At 35.2% G+C, this 20,307-nt stretch overlaps 1 protein-coding gene across 2 annotated transcripts in view; it reads left to right on the top strand.

The window, feature by feature from the left end:
• The window catches only part of LOC150084461 (cell adhesion molecule Dscam1-like), a 631,783-nt gene that overhangs the window by 519,171 nt on the left and 92,305 nt on the right, over positions 1-20,307 (top strand). For both annotated transcript variants that reach the window (XM_090376086.1, XM_090376087.1), the window contains exons 12-13: positions 1,681-1,828; positions 11,107-11,255. In XM_090376086.1, coding sequence (XP_090232212.1) covers positions 1,681-1,828; positions 11,107-11,255 — 297 coding nt within the window. The remainder of the gene's footprint in view (positions 1-1,680; positions 1,829-11,106; positions 11,256-20,307) is intronic.

The following is a 20,307-nucleotide window of genomic DNA, read 5'->3' on the forward strand; positions in this document are numbered from 1 at the left end:
TAAATTCTGATGAAATATTTGGAAATAAATATGAAAAACTGAAAAAAAAAAATAGTAAAAATAAAGAACTAAGAAAGCTGGAAAGTCATCAAAAAATAATGCCAGGTGATGAGTTTTGGACTGTCTTTGCTTTTTATTTTTAGCGTTTAATATTCAAACCGTCTGTCTCTGATGGTAATTTAGATTAGGAGATTATTCAAGCGAGTTATCTTAAAAATAAGTTTCTGAAAATATCTGTATTAGCATTTGGAAACCAATATGGATGCTACTAAGACACTATCTGCTAAACTTTCCGGTATAATCAGAAAAAATGATTTAAATTCAAATAGATTAATTATAAACTGCTAATACTATACTGTACCGGTACCCTTAATCCCTTATCTTGTACAGTCTGCATTAGTATGCGAGATACCTCAAGCGATAATGAAAAAAAGGTTACACACGATGTAACCTGAAGTGCATCCAGGAGTACAAGAATTGCTGGAGAAGATTTATATTTGGATAATCGCTTTTTGGTCATTCTGATAGTATGAGTAAGTTTTTCCCCAATGCGGAAAATGACCATCTATCTTGAATCATTTATCCACTACATCGAAGGGGATTTCATGGAATGGCTATTAAGCGAGGTTTTATTATTTGTTATTGTCCAGAAATGTTTGATTAGTAATCTGTATATTTTGTTTCTCCTATGTTTATTTTACCTTTTTTATTATTACTCGATAAAAAGAATATTGAGTGCGCTTTATGAAACTATTAATATTATAATTTAGAGGTATTTTACGTTTAAGATTCCGTATATTTATAACTAGAAATAAAGATATCTTTTACATTCGAAAATATCACCATTTCTCTCCATTTGTTGACGTGAAACCATCACTGGCGATTTATAATATATCCACCTGGAAGTTACCAAATAAACAAATATGATTCAAAAATAAAAGCGTTCTTAGCATGTTTAACTCTATTTAATGCTCAGATAGTCCCTAAAGAGATTATTGTTTTACCATCAGTGTATGTCATGCGCAGTGTTATTATAAACGAATAGATTATTCGTTTATAATAGACTTCACGATGGAGCGGACGCATGAAGAAAACCGCACCGTCTTGAAAAGATTCCCCTAAGTTACTTAGAATTTTTGTTACTTTAACTAGAAATCTATGATCCCTTCTCTAATCCAAAAGCGATTGCAGGTCTTCAAATGCGGCTATCACTGGAAGAAAATCTCACAAGCAGTTTCTTTGTGTGCTGAAAACAGTTTTAACAAAATGCGATTATTCTTGTTACTTTATCCATCATTACGGTAAACTTTCAGTATCGAGCTGCGGTTTCATTTATTGAAGCTTGGTACCTAATATTTCTTAAACAAAACAAAAAACGTAATTTCTCATCTAAGTCTCATCATCCAAAAGTTTTTGATGAAAATTTATTTTTAGAGATGCTATTCTTGCCGTTTTTCTTCCAGAGTTTATTAAGAAATGATATTAAATTACAAATTAGATTCAGTTATTCTCAGGAGAAAAGTAGTTTTGTAAGCATTTGTTATAGGTGTTAAAAGATGGTGGCACCGCAGAACTTTTTGAACAATAACTCGAAGTGATTTTGAAATTTTCCTTATTCTGTATTCAGTGACCATATCATAAAATTGAAAGTTTTCTTCTTTTTTTATCTTTCTCTCCAAGTTGCAGCCCACTTTAGATCAAAGTTTACTGCCGAAATGGTGCGAAAGGGCCATAACACGAGACTGAAATGTGAAGCCATCGGAGATAAACCGATCTCCGTCACCTGGATGAAAGACAAGATGGCTATCAATCCTCAATCCGACCCAAGGTAAGTGCAAGAAAAGTGAGAGTTTCATCATTTACTACAGTCAATGGACACCTCTCTCCCTATTCTAAATCATTATACGATGTATTTTTGTTGGAATGTGAGGATTTGATAAAAACACGTCGAAGAAAATTCCGTGAAACTATTCTGAGATGGGAGAATATTGTACTTTATTATTTGAACTATCCCGCGACTTCAAAAACGTTAAAAATATAAAATCTGAAAGCAGTCTTTCGCCTACAGAACGTAAATGCAAAGATATCATATTTTCAGAAGAGTTAAAAAATTAAATTGTTAATAATAAAACCAAATTATTAGTAAAATGATTTTAACCTGCGCAGTAATTTTAGTTTGTTTATAAATATCAAAGTGATTATATGATCGTGCTGGCAGTGTTAAATTTACTGCACGAAACAGAAAATAATAACAGTAAAATAGTTTTATTGCAAGAATCTAATAAGCAAATATATGAGTTTTGTACAGAAGCATTGAAGCCATTTCTGTCTACAGATATTAAGATAAATCCGACTCGCTGAAAAACTCGTACCCGGACGTCCAGATTTGATCGGCTGTTTGGGAAGATATTTAATGTATTTATAGAGGGAAAACAATTTACAATTTTTGGGAATGTATGTAAACCGCGATTTTGAGGGCTATAGATGGGGAATGATTGCGTTTAAAAAGCTGATGTTTGGAGAGGACAATACTAAAGCCATGCAAAGATGGACAGCATTAAAAACAGAAAGCGACATTAGTATGAATATTTCCTCCACAACGGATATATTCATACCCGCAATATCATATAGTAGCGATGCGTATCAAAAACATGTCCTGTTGATCAGATGATTCACTGTTAATAAATAATTCGTCGTTAGACTTGAGCGAGACCTGCTCTCTATTACCACCAGCTTAACCTCCAAGAATAATAGAGAGCAGGTCAATCTCATATGTAACGGGGTCCATATCGACAGAGACAATTGTGTAATGTTGACTGTTTAGAATCCAGTTATCAGGTTTATCTCCCTGGCACTCCACCCACAGTTTCCATTAAAATCAAATGTCTCTCATTAGTAAATTTAAAGATACTAAGAATATCTGTTATGGACAAGGTTTTGTAAATATGATTCAGGATAAACAACACTGTAAATAAGACTCGTAAATATTTCAGCAGGTGGGACCTATACTGTATGTACTGTAATGTAACTCCCCGTGCATTTGGTGACTCGCACATAACTATTTTGGTTAATGGCCTCAAAGCCTGTGGCTATTCAGGGGTGAATTTTATTGGATTAATTAAACTGACGATAACCATAAATATCAACAGTACGTTGAAAGCGCAGAACTTCATCAACAGTTGTTTCTTGCATCATTCACTGTGGGATATTCGCAAAGAGCTCCATAATAATGGTTTTCAAGTCTGCTAAAGCTTGATAGTTTCCCTGATTAACTCTGTCCTTTAGATAATTCTACAACCTGAAGTCATATGGATTAAAGTCGACCAATAGGTACTCAGTGACCATAGGTGCTCAGGCAAGTGCAAGATAGCAGGAAATTATACTGTCACTGAAAGCTGTTGCGAAACATTTGGATCACTGGGCAGGCAGGCAGTATGCGATGACGCCTCATATTGAATGAAACAGTTGTGCAAACACTCTCATGGAAGAAGTTTGGGATAATCAGTTGAAAAATAAGTTCATAGTGATGTTCGTCCATCATAGTACTCATCACCTTACCACGACTCGAACCTCATCAGATAAGTAGGACTCAATGACAAAATGAGCGACAAAATCGAGCCATATGCTAATTAATACATTGCTTGAAAAATTAACAGAACACACGGTTTAAATCATAAAACTTGCAATGAAACGGGACAAAATTTGACTTAAGGAACATTTATAGGGGTTGTATAATTATTACCAAAAAGGTCACATCACTGAAGTTGATACAAGATGCTCGGAAATATGGTCACATGACATGAGTACGGCGTATGGTCCTCTCCAACGGCTAAACAGTGGTGAACCATTCTCCATATAAGGGTGTTCATAGGATTCTGCTGCAACGAATCCCATTCTTCTGCCAACGTAGACCTTAGCTCACGAAGTGACCAAGCAGTTGGATGTCGGCATGCAATGCGACGCCCAAAGGCTCTCACACATGTTGGATTAGATTTAAGTCTAGTGATTATGCTGGCCACAACAGTCATTGGATATCCTCAGTTTCAAGATATTCCTCCACCACTTGAGCTCTACATGTGCAGTGGCGTTGTCGTGCATGAAAAGAAAATCTGGACCGACTTCACTCCTAAAAAGTTGCACATAGCGTTCGAGTATAAAAAAATATATATAAATAGGCAGCGGTCCCGTGCTGGCAGAACTGCAAGAGCATGCTAACATCAAACTTTTTCTTCTTTAAGAGGATTCATTTGGCGTGTTCCTGGGTGTGCATCTGACATGACGTCATTTGGTGATTGTCATTGGCAGCCCCTGCCAGCGATAAATTTTCTTACATCCACACCCAACGTTGAAAAATGTTTGATATAGAATTAACCGACCAAATTAGTACAAAAGCTGTCAAATTGGGGTCAACGGAGAATAATCTATTCTACCCATGTGTATTATGTCCATAAAATACAAGTATTCTCTTGTCGTTTTGCTGGACAAAAACTTGAGTTTTCGGGGGAGGAACCTTACTATTTTCATCGGAGATCGACCAACTCAACCACGAAGTGAAAGAAGCCCATAAAAGTTCTTCACTTCTTCGACCAGATTAGAATCCGAACGTTTTCAACCCGGTGTGAGGAGGACGGTGATTATAACCACTGCGCTACTGCGCAGATGGCGTTTTAGTAAAAGGGCTTCTGCAGTTTATTGGTAGCTAATTTGATAGCAAATGTAATCAGATCAGCAGCGAAGACTGGCAAACTTATAATGAACACGTCTCGCTACATCCCATATAACAATTTAGACAATTTCTACGTTGTATTTTTAATCTCCATGCTAAAAAGTATCATCATTACGGCTTTTGATTTGCAACTTCAGAATAAAATTAAAAACGTGTTACAAAGAGAATCAGATTTAAAAAGGACGTTTTAACTGATAACGAACACCATAGATTGATGAGTTATTCCATCTTTGATGCTCATTTTCATCTAAAATTGTTGTAAATATAAATACATTCTTTTGCAACAGAGGTTCTACTGCTCTAAGATCCAGCTGCCAAAAAAAGAAAAAAAAATAAATAATAATAATGTTTCACTGTTTTATGCTTTAAAAATGGTCAACATTGATCCAAAATTTAGCGAATTATTTTTGTGTGTCCATAACATATAGGAAGATAGTCTTCTTCTTAATAAGGTGCAGTGCAATTATTCTACAATAATGGATTTCCCGGTCCCTATAGAACAGCATAAAAATAAATGGTGTTTTCATGTGACGTTGAGGGCGTGATGTGTAGGTCTGGCGACTGTTTAATTATCGTAATGACTGTAGAAGTATCCACATTCAGTAAAGAGGGGAAATTGACGTATTACTAATGCTTTTTTCGTGCATTGGTGTCAGCAGAACTAAATATATTGAAGAAAAAAACGCCATTCCATTCCGGAAGAAGAAATGAAAACACCCGTTTGGCTCTGTTTCAACATAGATAAAAGATGTTAAATTATTCGTACAAAAATTCAATCTGCATTACTCTAATGCTCTACTGCTAACAAGATTCCAAATTTTAATGAAATTCTTCCCCTGAAAATAAACAGAATCACGAAAGAAATTTGTTCCAGTTGTATTAACCTGATTTAGCTTTAATTACTATATTTTAAATGTTCTGAATGGTTATGATTATGTTAGGACGTCGGTATTGTTTTGTTTCAGAAAAGTTAAAGACATATTCATTATATAAAGGATTGATTATAAAAACTCTATTTCTACAGTAATTTTCCATAGAGAGTTCTGAGAAAAACTAGATTTTCCATAAACTCTGGCCATTTTTAGATAGGTTAATTTAATTTGTACAGTAATTATACAACAGTTTCTAGCCATTGGCTTGGAAATATGCATAATAATAATAAAGGAAATTATTTTTAAAGGTTGTGATGAGATTGGAAAAATTTTTAGTCTGTTTAGATTTGTTTATCTAACTTCTGTTAAAGTGAAAAAGTCACCGCTATGAGAGTAAAAGCTTAATCATGTGTAATGATCTGTAAAGTCTGTTGTTCAAAATATACATGAATGAATATCCATAAGTTTATCTTTGGTTGAGATATGGTACAGATATTTTACCATCACATCACACAAATACTGCTGCCTAGTTACACCAAAAGGTGTATGGTCAAGGCCATTTTCATTTCAAATAGAACAGTAATTTAAAACAGCAGGGCCTGAATAACCATTTGGTACTTCAATATTGAAGTCTCCAACTATGAACGTTTTATTAATAGAAAATTCAGAATGAGAAGGTAATATATTTTACAATTCATTCAAGAAAGTTTTACTGACAAAGTGGTCCATAAAAAGGGCATACTAAGAAATTCTGTCTTCGTTGTTGAGCAGTTAGTACTATGCTGCAAATTTCGCTAAATTGAGAAGCAATATTAATATTTGGTGCTTGACAATAAAATGAATAAAAGTTATTATGCCTCCCCCTATTCCACCATCTCTTCCCTTATAAAAATTTAAGTCACCTGACATAACTGTCTATTTCATAATATTTTATTATTGAGTTCTGATAAAACAAAACATATCAATCCATACTTTTTCCTAATTGATACCAACTCCAGAAAAATGAACAAATTTTTCCTGGGTGATCTAATATTGAGTACAAAAACAACAAAGGAATTATTGACCGATTCATATTATCTTATTTTAGTCGTATTTAATATAATCTAGAAGATGAAAAATATTCCATGTTATTTGCATCAATTAGTTAAAAAATTAACAAAATAACCTCAGAGTTCGAATAAATTTCAGTTAATTTTACCATGATATTCTCCACAATAAATCCTAATTGTGTTTGCTGTGTCATCTTTCCTGCTATAGATTCTGACTTTGTACACTAAAAATGTTTATTTGAATAAAGAAGCTGTTTAGTCTTCCAAAACAGTCGTATTTATTTTTTGTTTTCAGTGAGGTGATCATTTAAGAAGTTTGAGCTACTGAAAATAAACAATTCTATTGAAAATAATCATTTAAAGTTAATTTAGAGTTTTGTTTTTTTGTACCCAAGGTTTCTTGTTAGTATAACCAGAGAACTCTGTTATTTATTTATTTGAAATTTTTATATTTAATGGATATAACGTATGCTTTTTTACTAAAATTAACTGTAATAAGCAACTTGTGTAATGTAAAAGTTGATTCTTGATCTTTAAAACCAGATACTTCAATATTATTTGTTAAAAATTGCTGTTCATTTTGGTCCAATCTACCGTTAACATCCTAATTTTTACTCAATGCTCCTTCACTTGAGAATCAATAGTTGACTTACTTTTTGAAGGAATATGATATATTCCCGCAAAGGTCTTTCAGGTTACTATCAAAACTGTTGGACCTATAAGCTATTGACTTGTTCATGTGTTCCATTTCCGATTTTATATTTTTATGTATTGAATCAAGGTGTGTATCAAGGAAATGAATTTTCTTAGTTAATTTCTGTAAAATGTTCTCAGATTCAAATGAAATTTTATCGCTGGATATGTTATTGTTTCAAAAAGAATTGTATTACTTTGTGTTGACTTACTTTCTTGTTGAGTGGCTTCCACTTCGGGTATTTTCTAAATCATAACCTCTTCAATACTCTTATTCGTTTCATTTTTTCCCTTTATTACATGTACTGTAACACCACTACAGTTTTTTTTTTTTTTTGCTTTGCTCATGACTCTATGAGTACTTTTACATAAGGAAGACCTATAATGAACACTCCAAAACAGCCATTACAAATAATTTCCTGTATGTAGGTACCTGAACGGTACGCGAATATCTAAATGGTAGACTACAATATTTTTGCAAATATTTTGATTATTCCTTGCTATTTTAGAGTCAGTTTTTTTTTAATAACGGTTAAACCTCCAATCGTGAATTAATTAATAACAGCAAAACATATCCAAAATAACACAGGTTTTAGTAAAGGATATAGAGCACGTTACGTCCACTTCCTTCTCTATCGTCCTATAATAATAAAAATGTAATAACTTACATGGAACTCCAGAAAGACGCGATCCTGAACACCTGTGAGATAGTAAGAGTTCCTCAACCAAATAATAATAATCATAGTTACCAGACACAACCAACCACCCCTATGCACTTTGTACCAGTACTCATCCCGAGCCAGTAAAACCCCATAAAGGAGAAAAGGTTTTAAAATAATACAGTTTAGTAATGGCAATAACTGAGGATTGAAATATTATAGTGTTAAAAGTGATATGTTTATATCCCATCATGAGTGCTAGTTATAGAAGTTTGCAATTAATCATTTCGACAACAAATAGAGTTGATAACCGTATTTAGCAGTCATGAAGTCTTGAACCATACTCCCTCAATTGCGTGTATAAATTTTAAACTCTAAAAATATTAATAAAGAAGTCGTATTTCCTTAGCAAAAATCCCTAGTTAGTAAAAAAGACGAAAGTACAGTAATAGGATGAGTACAAACTGAATCAGAACTCTGCCATGGAAAGTTTAATCTGATGAATAAAAAATGTTTTAGAGCACTTTTCTTAACAAAATTTTAGACAAAGGTCGAATGCATTCATTGAGACATTTGGGAGTTCTTGTCTCTCACAGCGCAATTAAATTTTCTTAGAACACGTGAAAATGCATCGCGAAGAGCATTTTTAGATGCGAACCGTTATTCTTGTCCTTTGAGATTTAACGAACGTGACTCTAGAAAATAAAAAAAAGCTGACGTAAGTGCTCCAGAATAAACTATTCTCTTCCAAAGAAAAGCAGTTAGTTTTCAGTATTTATTGTCGGGGAGACCTTTATAACAAAGTCAGTGGGTGGACGATCCTTGATTTTCTATCCTTTAGAAGTAAGTTATCTACGGTTCAATAAACCTCATCTGCAAATATAGCGAAACTTGTTCGGCATTGATATGAAAGAGGGAAAACGGTTTTTTGTTATAGATTCTTTTGTTTGAAAATCGAGGAACCCGGGATTATATTTTTCGTCCAAAGAATTCAGTTTGATTCTCAGATGAATCACAGTGAGATTCATTGCTGTAATTTGTAATTGTAGCCAACTAAGAACACAATTCATACAAATAAGTTATTTCTGCTGACAAGAAGTTAATTATAAAAAAAATCTTCTTCAACCTCTTTTCACGTAATTGGAGGTAGCAGATTTGCAAAGTGAAACTCAATTCGATATTTCAACGAAATACTGTATATGCACTACCAATACTGAACGTTGCAAACGAGATATACAGTGTATTTATTAAAAAATCTGATTTAAGAATATGCAGGCAAAGAACAGATAGAGAGAGAGAGAGAGAGAGAGAGAGAGAGAGAGAGAGAGAGAGAGAGAGAGAGAGATCACCGAAAAGCATAATGTGTCGCGGAAAAGCACTTACAATGTATAAAACAGGCTTAAATTGTCGAATGCCATAGCAGTTTATCATTTTATGAGACAGCCACACGTTCGAACCTCGAAGAGTAAACTATAGCTGATGTAGTGAAAATATGAAAGAACAAGGCGATGTAGGTGTGCACAAATGGTCAAGGAGGTAGGCTCAAATATACGGTTTGGCATCACCATCCCTGGAGATTGTCGGAAAAGGAAATCAATTGAATTCCCTAGAAAATGGTACTTTGGACTTTGAGATTGCCAATGATCAAAAAATTGATACTCCAGTGGCCACATTCTTTTTTGTGTGCACCATATCTAAAATATTGCTCATTGCAACCAAATCTTTTTCTGAAACCGTTGAACGGTGAAACAAGATATTTTAGTAGCATAAATATGTGGTTTACAAGAATCTGTGCGAAATCCAAGGGTCGTACACGGTATCTTAACATGGAAGAAAGATGAATAGCCAATAAAGGAGTGAGCAGCAAAATAATAATAATAATAATAATAAAAATAGCATACTTAGATTTTCTGTTTGACTGTTCAATGGAAGGCATCCCTCATGCCTTCTGTCATGCAAGATGAGTACTGTCTTTTGAGGTTATGTTGGCAGCATGGCGAGATCCAATATTCGTTACATTTCAAGTTTACAACTCTTGAAATGTAAGGAATATTGGTGGTCGCAGGCTGACAGCTAGATAGTCCACCGTACCAAATCTATTTGTAATTCTCTAGGCGGTAACACGTATCAGCTAGTGTATAAGTTTACTTCCTCTACTCTGCCAGCTAGTGACTGAATGGAGTGCGAGTATGATGTATGTAGAAGATGCTGTCGAGGTCATGTTTTGTGCGTGCGCCATATCCAAAAATTTAATTAATTCTTTTAAGATGTTCTCCATCTTCTTTTTATCTTATCTAACAATGCATAATGAATAGTCAAAATAATATTCGAAAATTATCTGTGAAGAGAACTAAATCCAGAAGAAACTTACTGAATGATGGCCATTTCCACCTAAAATACGACAAGCCTCCACTTAATTTTTCCGGGAAAAACTCAAATATCGGTTGCCTCAACCATCACTCATTTCAGTTGCCCTAATTATTCGCTTCGCTTCAGCGGTGTGACTTGTGCGTATACTCGGACATTCCTTATCAAAAGACTTCCCTGTCTGGAATATCTTCATTTTGGGCTCTCTGGCTTCTAATATCTTTATCCCATTCTGTAAAAATTCATCCATTCCTCTATCGTTTTCTTAACTCTACAAATCATTCATAACATTGTGGCATCGTTTCTTTGAAACTTGACTTGCTCTAATATGATTTCCACAACAGTGAGGTATTTTTCTTAGTGCTTTGATGTTTATAACTTCAAATTACTTTAATTTTCTAGCCTTAGCGTAGTCAAAATCACGACTACAATAATACTAGAAAATATTATTGGTCTTTCATGTGAAATTTTGCCCACAAGAAAAACAAAGCAGATAATATCTTTGTGAGAGAATCAAAATTTCCCTCTGCTTAGTATAAAATGAAGAATTAAACCAACAATTTTATTTTAACTCATAGCTATTTTAAGATGGAGATTATCTCCATTTTAATTAAACGTGTAACATTTCATTCATATATACAGGTTTTAATAAAGCTGCTCTCTCTTTATCATTGAAGAAATTATGTAAACAAACGTAATATTTTAACATTGATATTATTATTTTATTTTTTAATTTTCAGATACGAACTCGTGGAAACGATTCTAGCCACTGGGATTGTCTCTGAAATACTGATCAGACAAGCAGACCGAAGAGATTCTGCCCTCTTTACCTGCATCGCTTCGAATGCTTACGGGCGTGATGACACCAACATTCAGCTAATAATTCAAGGTACGTTATTAGCTAAAATAAAGATTGCTGCATGCTGAACTTTTGCTTGAATAGTCGGCATGTTAAAACGCTTCACTTTTGGTATAAAATGAAATAATTAAATAAATATTGCGATGATATTTAGTGGTCTCTGAAACTCATGACCTGTTGTCATTTACAAGTTTTTTCGTTTATAATATGTTTATGATATTTGAGAAATTCATTGCATTTAAATATTTTGCACTCTGTATATTATGGATTGTGGAATTTTTTTCTTCTACAAAGTAAGCATTTCAAATATATTTTTTTAATAAATACTCATTTAAATATGTTTGTCCTCTTTAACCATCAGATATTTATGCAAAAACCGTTAAATATTTTCCCCACAGTGAAATAGAAATTTAATTTCAAAATAATGAGTCAAAAGTAATTAGATGCAGATGCCAACCTTATTTAATTATTATTTCTCTCATTTGGAGGTATAATCATTATTTATCACTTTGTTTTTGTGTTTCCAACTTTGCGTTTTGTAATCATGCAAGGTATTCGTTGAGCGGGTTGGTGCTTTATTTGAAAAAAATAAAGCAAGTCACGTTTAAACTTAAAGCTACATTTATTTATGCGTTTCTTTATTATTTATACATTTATTTTTCATCTTTAAATTTTATAATAAATATCTGTATTAGATATTCTAATAAATAAATATTAGATTGAAAAACTGCGTCATTTTCAAGAAAATTAAAGTATTTTGATTGAATGTATTAGAGTACAGTTGGTGAAGGCCAAAAAGAGGTTGAGGCTTCACAAATTTTTTGGTATTTTTGTCGCCTCACATTGAATGACTTAAGTGAATTCGCTGGTGTTCCCAAAAGGTTACCTTCAGGATTTAAACCGCTTCTCTATCAGAACCACGAACTGGACCAAATTTAAGCAAGGCTTGCAACAAGAATTTTCAGATGATAAAATTGCACAATTGAACAGCAGTTTATCTGCAGTAGAATATGCTTACTTTGTGCAAAACACTCTTTACAGAGCTTTGACTGAATCCACTAAAAGGAAAGTTAGGAGACCTGGCTCCACCCCATGGTTGAATCCCCAGTTATCTGTTTTGAGAAGACGGGTTATAGATGCAAGGAAGAATTTCCAGAGGCACAGATACTTAACAGAAACAGATGTTAGGCGACTAAAAGAAGTCTATTGTCAATTACGTAAGGAATATTTCGAAGCTATTGCGAAGCCAAAAGATTCTCATGGCAGAAAATAGTGTCCCATACAGGTAATTCTGATCCATGGGGATTAATATACAAAATTTGTCGAGACAAACGTGTAACTCCTGAGATATATAGTTCTGTTTACTCTAACGGAAGTCTGACTACTGATTGGTTCTCCACGGTTGAAGCTATTATAGAGAGACTTCCCTGATGATCACCCAGAGCAAGACACAACCGAACAAGCTCAGATAAGGTTCGTTAACGGATCTTACAGGAGATCAAATGACACAGAACTATTTAGCCTTGATGAACTTGCACTTGCAATTTCTAAAATAAATCTGTCAAAGTGTCCTGGAATGGACTTAGTTGAAAATGCGGCAATCAAAAGATTTCACCAACATTTTCCACATATATTGTTGAATGTATTCAACAATTGTCTATTAGAGGGGACTTTTCCAAATTTTTGGAAGATTGCGTTTGTAAAGATGCTCAGGAATCCTGGAAAATTGGCAACAGATCCCAAAGCATATCGCCCAATATCCCATCTAGGAAATCTTGGAAAGCTTTATGAGAGATTATTAGCGCCTAGGATGCAGAAGGTTTTGGCTGCAAGTAATATGATTTCTAATTCACAATTCGGCTTTAAGAAAGGCTCCTCCACTGAAGATGCCATCAGAAATTTGGTGAATCTATGTAACACTACATACAAGAAATACATGATGGTTATTTTTATCGACTTTGAGGGCGCTTTCGATACACTCTTGTGCGAGAGCGCCCTCGGGTCACTTCGAGAGGCAGAATGTAATGATTTATTATATCAGGTTATTAGATCTTATTTTTCAAATAGGCAGATAAAAGTCATCTCACAACATTTGGTATTTTCAAAATTCATTTCCAGAGGATGCTCACAAGGCTCGGTCCTTGGGCCTCTCCTCTGGAATTCTGTTTTAGACCAATGGTTACTAAAAGAAAGTCAAATTTACAATAAAATAGCATATGCCGACAATTAAGTGCTATACATACCAGGCAGGTCAAGACGTTTACTAGAAACACATGGGAAAGAAATCCTGGATGATTTGCTGGAATGGTCTAGAATAAACAAATTAAAAATTTCTGAGACGAAAACTAAAATGATGATCTTCAACAATAACTGGATTATAACAGACCTCCTAAACTTCATATCAACGATGTCCAAATTCCTTATGTTTCTCAAAATAAATATCTTAGTCTCTTAATTGATGATAAATTTTCTTTTATCCCCCACGTAAAGAACTTAGCTGAAAAGATTAACAGGTTTACTGCCGATGTGATTAGGATCTCAAGAGCTGAATGGGATATAAAGCACAAAACTTTGACATTATATTATAAGGCTATATTTTTGCCAATTGTAGTATATGCGGCTACCATATGGTTTCCTAGGGTTACTCACGTCACAGTGAAGGCCAGACTTATCATTACTGAGAAAGATGATATTGGCAACACACAGATGCTGCAGAACAACATCGACCAATGCATTACAAGTGATCTCAGGTTGTATCCCGATTGACCTTTATGTGGCATACCGAGGCATGATTTCTAACTTAAAGAAAGGTTTGGCAACTCAAATCCTCGACATTGCAAGTAATCCGGCCACGGACATAGGGCAGGAGAAAATTAATCTTTGGACAAAATTCACTGAGAAGTGGAAATCCAGTGAAACAGAACTCTCTACCAGGGAGTTTATTGAAGATGCAACGTTTGCTGTAAATAAGAAAGTTATGGGTTGGTTTTATCCTTCAATGACAACGTCATATTTAATAACTGGACATGGTTCACTGCTGGATAAATTGTGTCAATTTGGACTTGAACCTGACCCTTCGTGTTTTTGTGGAGCAGTAGAAGATTTGAGGCATGTTCTGCTTTATTGCCCGGCTTATGACGACTTCAGACAAGAACTATTTAACAGCACTCAACCTATTAGGACTGACAACCTCGATATTTTGATTCAAGATGCCAAGAACTTTGCAGCATTCCAATCCTTTTTTGACAAGGTGTTTAAAAGAAGATGCGCCTTGTTTACTAATTCTAGAAGTGGACAGTAGACTGATGTATTCGTGAAATTATATTTCTACCTTACAACTGTTAACTTATAAACTAAATGTTGTGTTCCTAAATTAGTAATAATATAGAATGTATAAAATGGTATCAACTATACATAATTTTTTTTTTACATAGAATTTTCTTATTTTTTTTTGTTTATTATTATTATTTTTTTTCTATTTAATTATTTATTTTCTTTTATTATTTTTCCCCCTCGGGTTGGGCAGCCTGAGGGCTCCTGTCCTTTGGTATTGCACTCCTTCCACTGGACGACAAATTGGTGCAGCAGCACTAGATAATAGAACAAGCACAACTACTCATGCTTATAAATGGGCAGTGATTGAGCGGGTGTTGATCGCTGTAGAGTGTAGACACAGTTACTCTCTCTCTCAACACAGATTTTCCAAGGTGGAGTTGAACTAAACTTCTATGTGCCACCCAAAACAAGTACATCCGCATGCATACATACATAGTATATCTTTTATTGCGTTTTATTGCTTGCAAGTGAAGCTGTATAATTAAAATTGTTTCTTAGGTAGAATGCGATGATTGTAAATAGAAAGTGTTTGCATCTATATATATTTGTATATATGTTATAAAAATGTATGTAAATATGTTCCCAAAAGAGCAGTAATAAAGTTTTTAAGAATGGTACGTTTCATAATCAACAAGAAATCGGCGCAGAATTGTTGTCGAAAATGTGTGCTAAGTGATCATGATTCGTGAAAAATGTTGCGTCTAATAAACAAAAAAGATTTCAAAGATTTCATCGTGCTATTTGAAAAACAGCACGATGTCATCAGCCGATTTCTGAGAGAATACTGCGGAAAGGATCTCCTGACTTGGATATTTGAGATAGAAAGATCAATGTTAACATTTAGATCAATGTTAACAGTTAGGCATAAAAACGCCCTTGTGATATGGGCTCAAATACATTAAAAATTGAACTGTTGATGGTATCCCAGCTGAATTGTGGTCTGGGAATCCAAATTTTGTCTATTCCCCAACAGTGCTCTGCATCACGTTCACAGAAGAAGTAATGAGACATTTCATACGGATGGTGTTCAAGGTGTTGTATAAGCTGGTGCTGGGTTAGCGATGATTTGAGGATGTTTATACCATTATGACTTGGGTCTCCTACTTGTAATACCAACCAGAGGAATTAATTTGGCCGTATAAATTTTCTGGATGATCACGTTGTTCTTTTGCTGAACATCTGAGGGTTACTCATGATTTGGATACTTCTATATTCTTGAATGATAACTGTCCTGTTCACCGTATCTCCACTGTTTTAAACTGGGACGAGAAACACAAGGAAATGGTAATCCATTTATATTGGCCAGCCAAGTCACAGAACGTAAGGGACTATATTGAACGAAAGGTGAAAAAAAAGTGAAAACACAAACCCTCATCTACAAAATCTGAATGCATTAGGGACAGTTATTTTCATGACATACCTGCCAAAGAAAATTAATGAAGTGATTCTTGCTAAAGGAGGGGGCATACTTTATTTATTGAAAAAGTACACAAGCGACAATATTTTTTGTCCAGTGTCTGCATGGTGAAAGTCAAAAATGCTGAAGAATCGACTGACATGCAATAAAAAATTTCGATTGCTGTCCGAACAAGTGAAACTTATCCAAGTAATTCGTAGAGATCTAAAGTGTAAAGCTGAATGCAAACAAATGCTTTGTATTATTCACTACTAAATGTGCGCTGAACCCTGTGCAGTTCTAACTGAACTTGTAAAAAAAAAATGTCAGTTTTAGGTTGTAATGACATGAGCGCCAGGCCTTCGACAGCTACTACTTCACAGTGAAGTGCTTGGTTTCTCGAGAGGAAACTGCTCTCTAAAGTTTCCGAGAGTTTCATAATGATACAGAATTAATGATTAATGTGACTGGAATATTTGAAAAGACAGATTGCTTCTGTAAAAGTATTGCGACTACGGCAGAAACGTTGAGAGAGAAAATATTTTCGCATATTTGCCATCTCACTTCTGTTCTAATTGGAGAAAGAGATTGATATTTTGCATTCTACAAATACATGTTTGAGAGCATCGTGCAATGTGGAACAATTGCACCACCTTGGGATTTCGAATAATACACAGTTTTTAATATTTTGTTTAATTTATTGAAACATTAAAACAACACAACTTCTACACGAAACGTTGGCTCGGTTGCACATTTAATAAGTAAAACTTGACTTAATTGAGATATTGCATGCATTCGAAAATTTGGTGAACAAAAAATTATTTCCAAATGCACCACCTTGCAAAATATCCTGCCGGCGTCCATGCTTCAGAGCATCTGGAAACTCTGACATAAACGCTTAAATGTTTATTGACCAGTCGATGACCATCTAAGAAAGTTAGTTAGTTCATTTCAAGTCAACTCCCTGCATCATGATGAGCCATTAAACAGTACTAAACCTGCAGAAAGCAGCCGGTTGTTTCTTTACTGCATTTCTCATTGTAGAATAATCCCATAAGTAGAAGCTAATAACTTGCAATTTCGTAACATTTTAGCCTTAATATAAATTGGATGACCAATGTCCAAATTGTGCCAACTGTAATGCAATGAATGGAAAAAGGTGTATGAAAATCCGCCCTATTTTTTTTTTTTTTTTTATGTAAACCCCAAATACGAGAGGTATTAGAACCTGTAGTACTTAGAACTGTGCTTGGGTTGGAGGTTGAGAAGACAAAAGAAGATATTTGTTGACATTGGACTTGAACTTCTGTAGACTGTAATTTTTAGGAAATACGTATGAAGGAAGGTTGTTCCAGAAAACGGCAGTTGAATGAATAAAGGAAGAAGATGAAAAGTTGGTTCTGTTGGTTTTTTGAAGCTGGACAGTTAATGGATGTTGGCTGATGGCAGCACGTGTTCGGACTGTTTTGAAAGAGAGAGCGGGAATTATAGAAGCCAATTCAGAAGAACAGTGCCCATGGAAGTTGTAGAAAAGGCATGCAGAAGAAACAGTACGTCTATGAGACAGAGAGTGGAGAGACTTTGTTAGAGATAGATCATTAATTAACCTAACTGCCCTCTTCTGAATGGAATCAAGAAGCCTGAGAGAAGTTTTGGGGACACCAAAACCTGCAGAAAGGTAGGGCGGATTTGTGATATGTACAGAGTGAACAGTTGTTTGGAAGAAAAGTAATGACGAGAGCGAAAGAGAAAACCAAGTGTTTTAGATGCAGAGGAAGCAATATTTGTAATGTGCTTGTGCCAACAGAGATTAGAAGTCAGGGTAATCCCCAAAAGAGATATATCATTTTGCCTAGAAATCGGAGTGTCACTAAAGATAAGCATAGGAGCAGAAGAATCCTTTTTGCGAGATATAAGACAAGACTGAGTTTTAGAAGGGTTGAAATCAACTACGTTGTCTTTGCCCCACTGGAGAATTACATGAAGCTCGGCATTTAAGGAATTGGTAGCAGATTTTCGAGAAGTTGAAGCTGATTGAACAGGGCAAGGTTTCTCAAAATGGAAAGTGGAATGCAATGTGCTATCGTCGGCAAAACTATGGATAGGATTTCCAGTCAATGGAAGAAAGTAATTAATATACAAGAGGAAACGAGTGGGAGTAAGAACTGAACCTTGGGGGACACCGGCATTAGTGGAGAACTTAGAAAACAGAGAGGCATCTATCATCACCCTCAGTGAGCGATCAGAGAGAAAACTTAATAACAAATTACTAAAAACAGTTGGCAACCATAAGATGGAAGCTTGCTTAGAAGATATATTTTTGCCAAACACGATCTAAAGCCTTTCAGATGTCAAGAGAAGCTACTTGTGTTTCACCGAACCTTTCCATTGAATTAGTCCATAAATGGGTAACATTAGCTAGAACATCACAAGTGGATCGACACTGACGGAATCCATACTGGCGATCGTTGATCAGACGGAAGGTTTCTAGGTAGTTTAAGAGTTGGCGGTTAATTGATTTCTCCATTACTTTAGAAAGAGTAGAAGTAATTTGAATGGGACGATAATCAGATGGGAGGGATTTGTCACCCTTTTTAGGAACTGGCTGGATATGGGCAAATTTCCAAGCAGAAGGAAAAACACCTTTGGAATAAGAAAGTGAAATAAGGTGGCAAAGAATTTGGAGTAAGTTCAAGAGCAACGATTTTGAGAACAAGTGGAGAAATACCATCGGGACCTGGAGTTTCTTAGCATCAAGATTCGTCAAAATCCTTCTGACTCCCTTTTGACGGAAGACCACAGGAGGCATTGAATGGAGCGTGTTGGGAATGGTGGTAGGTGTTTTACCAAGGTCATTAATATATGAGTTGGAAGAAAAATGGGATGCTAGCAGGTCAGCTTTAACCTTGGCTGAAGTGACAACAGAACCATCTAGTTTGGACAGAGGTGGGAGTAGAGGTGGGCAAAAGTTGCGGCCAATAGCTTTAGCAACGGACCAGAATGCTCGGCTACCATTAGGGCAAGAAGCAAGTTTTCTACTCTTAGCCTGTTCAAACTCTAGTTTTGACTGATTGATAACTGCTTTACAATTGTTGCGAGCTTTGGTGTAGGCAGAAAATGAAACTGAAGAATTAGAAACAAGCCATTTGTGATATGCAACATTCTTCCCTTGAATAGCCTGAGCACATTTATTGGAAAACCAAGCTTTAGATAAAAGACGAGATTTTAAAGTGGAGTGTGGGATAAAGGATTCCATTCGTGAAAGAATAATTTCAATGACAATATCTGAGCAATTGTTGACATTAGAAGTTTTGAAACAGTAATCCGACCAAGGAAAAGAAGAACAGAAATCTTGCAGGTCATCCCATTTTGCATTCTTGTAATGCCAAACACGAGGTTGGGAATAGTCATGAGAAAAAGTCTCCATTGGAGAAGAGACAATCACCAAGTTGTGATCTGAAGTGCCTAAAGGACCTCTCACTTCGACCGTGTACTTAGAAGGGTTGTTTGTGAGAAAAAGATCAAGCGTGTTAGCTGTATGATTAGGATTGTCTGGTATTCTTGTAGGTAAATGAACAATCTGTGCAAGATCATTAGTAATTGCAAAAACCTCAGCATCTCGACCAGCTGGGTTGGTGTGACTAGAAAACGTAAGCCAGCTGGAGTTGGGACATTAAAATCGCCGAGGAAAATTACCTCACTGTTACGCAAGTTGGACTGGGGAAAGTCAAGTTGCAGAGAGAGGAAGTCAAAAAGCTCCAAGTGATTAGTAGAGTTGGAAGAAAGGTAGAGACAACAGATGAATTTGACACAATGTGGTAGAGAGATTTTAAGCCAGAGAAGATCAAAGAGAGGAGATTCTAAATTGTCAAGTCTCTGACAGGGAATATCAGAACGGACATATGCACAAGTACCAACTTTGAGGCGAAAGGAATCATAAGCGAATAATTTGGGCATCTGAAATGAGTAGTAGTTGAATCAACCGATAACGAGATTCTGTCAGGAAACGTACATGGAGTTTGGCAGACTGCAAGTTTTTTTTATGTGAACCCCAAACACGAGAGGTATTCGAAACTATAGTACTTAGTACCGTGCTTGGGTTGGAGGTTGAGAAGACAAAAGAAGATATTTGTTGACATTGGACTTGGGTTTGGTTGGAGGTTGAGAAGACAAAAGAAGATATTTGTTGACATTGGACTTGGGTTGGGTTGGAGGTTGAGAAGACGAAAGAAGATATTTGTTGACATTGGACTTGAACTTCTGTAGATTGTAATTTTCAGGAAATACGTATGAAGAAGGAAGGTTGTTCCAGAAAATGGCAGTTGAATGAATAAACGAGGAAGATGAAAA

The sequence above is a fragment of the Mastigoproctus giganteus genome, chromosome 6 (genome assembly GCF_048544385.1).
Source record: "Mastigoproctus giganteus isolate SK-2022 chromosome 6, ASM4854438v1, whole genome shotgun sequence".
Lineage (NCBI taxonomy): Eukaryota > Metazoa > Arthropoda > Arachnida > Uropygi > Thelyphonidae > Mastigoproctus > Mastigoproctus giganteus.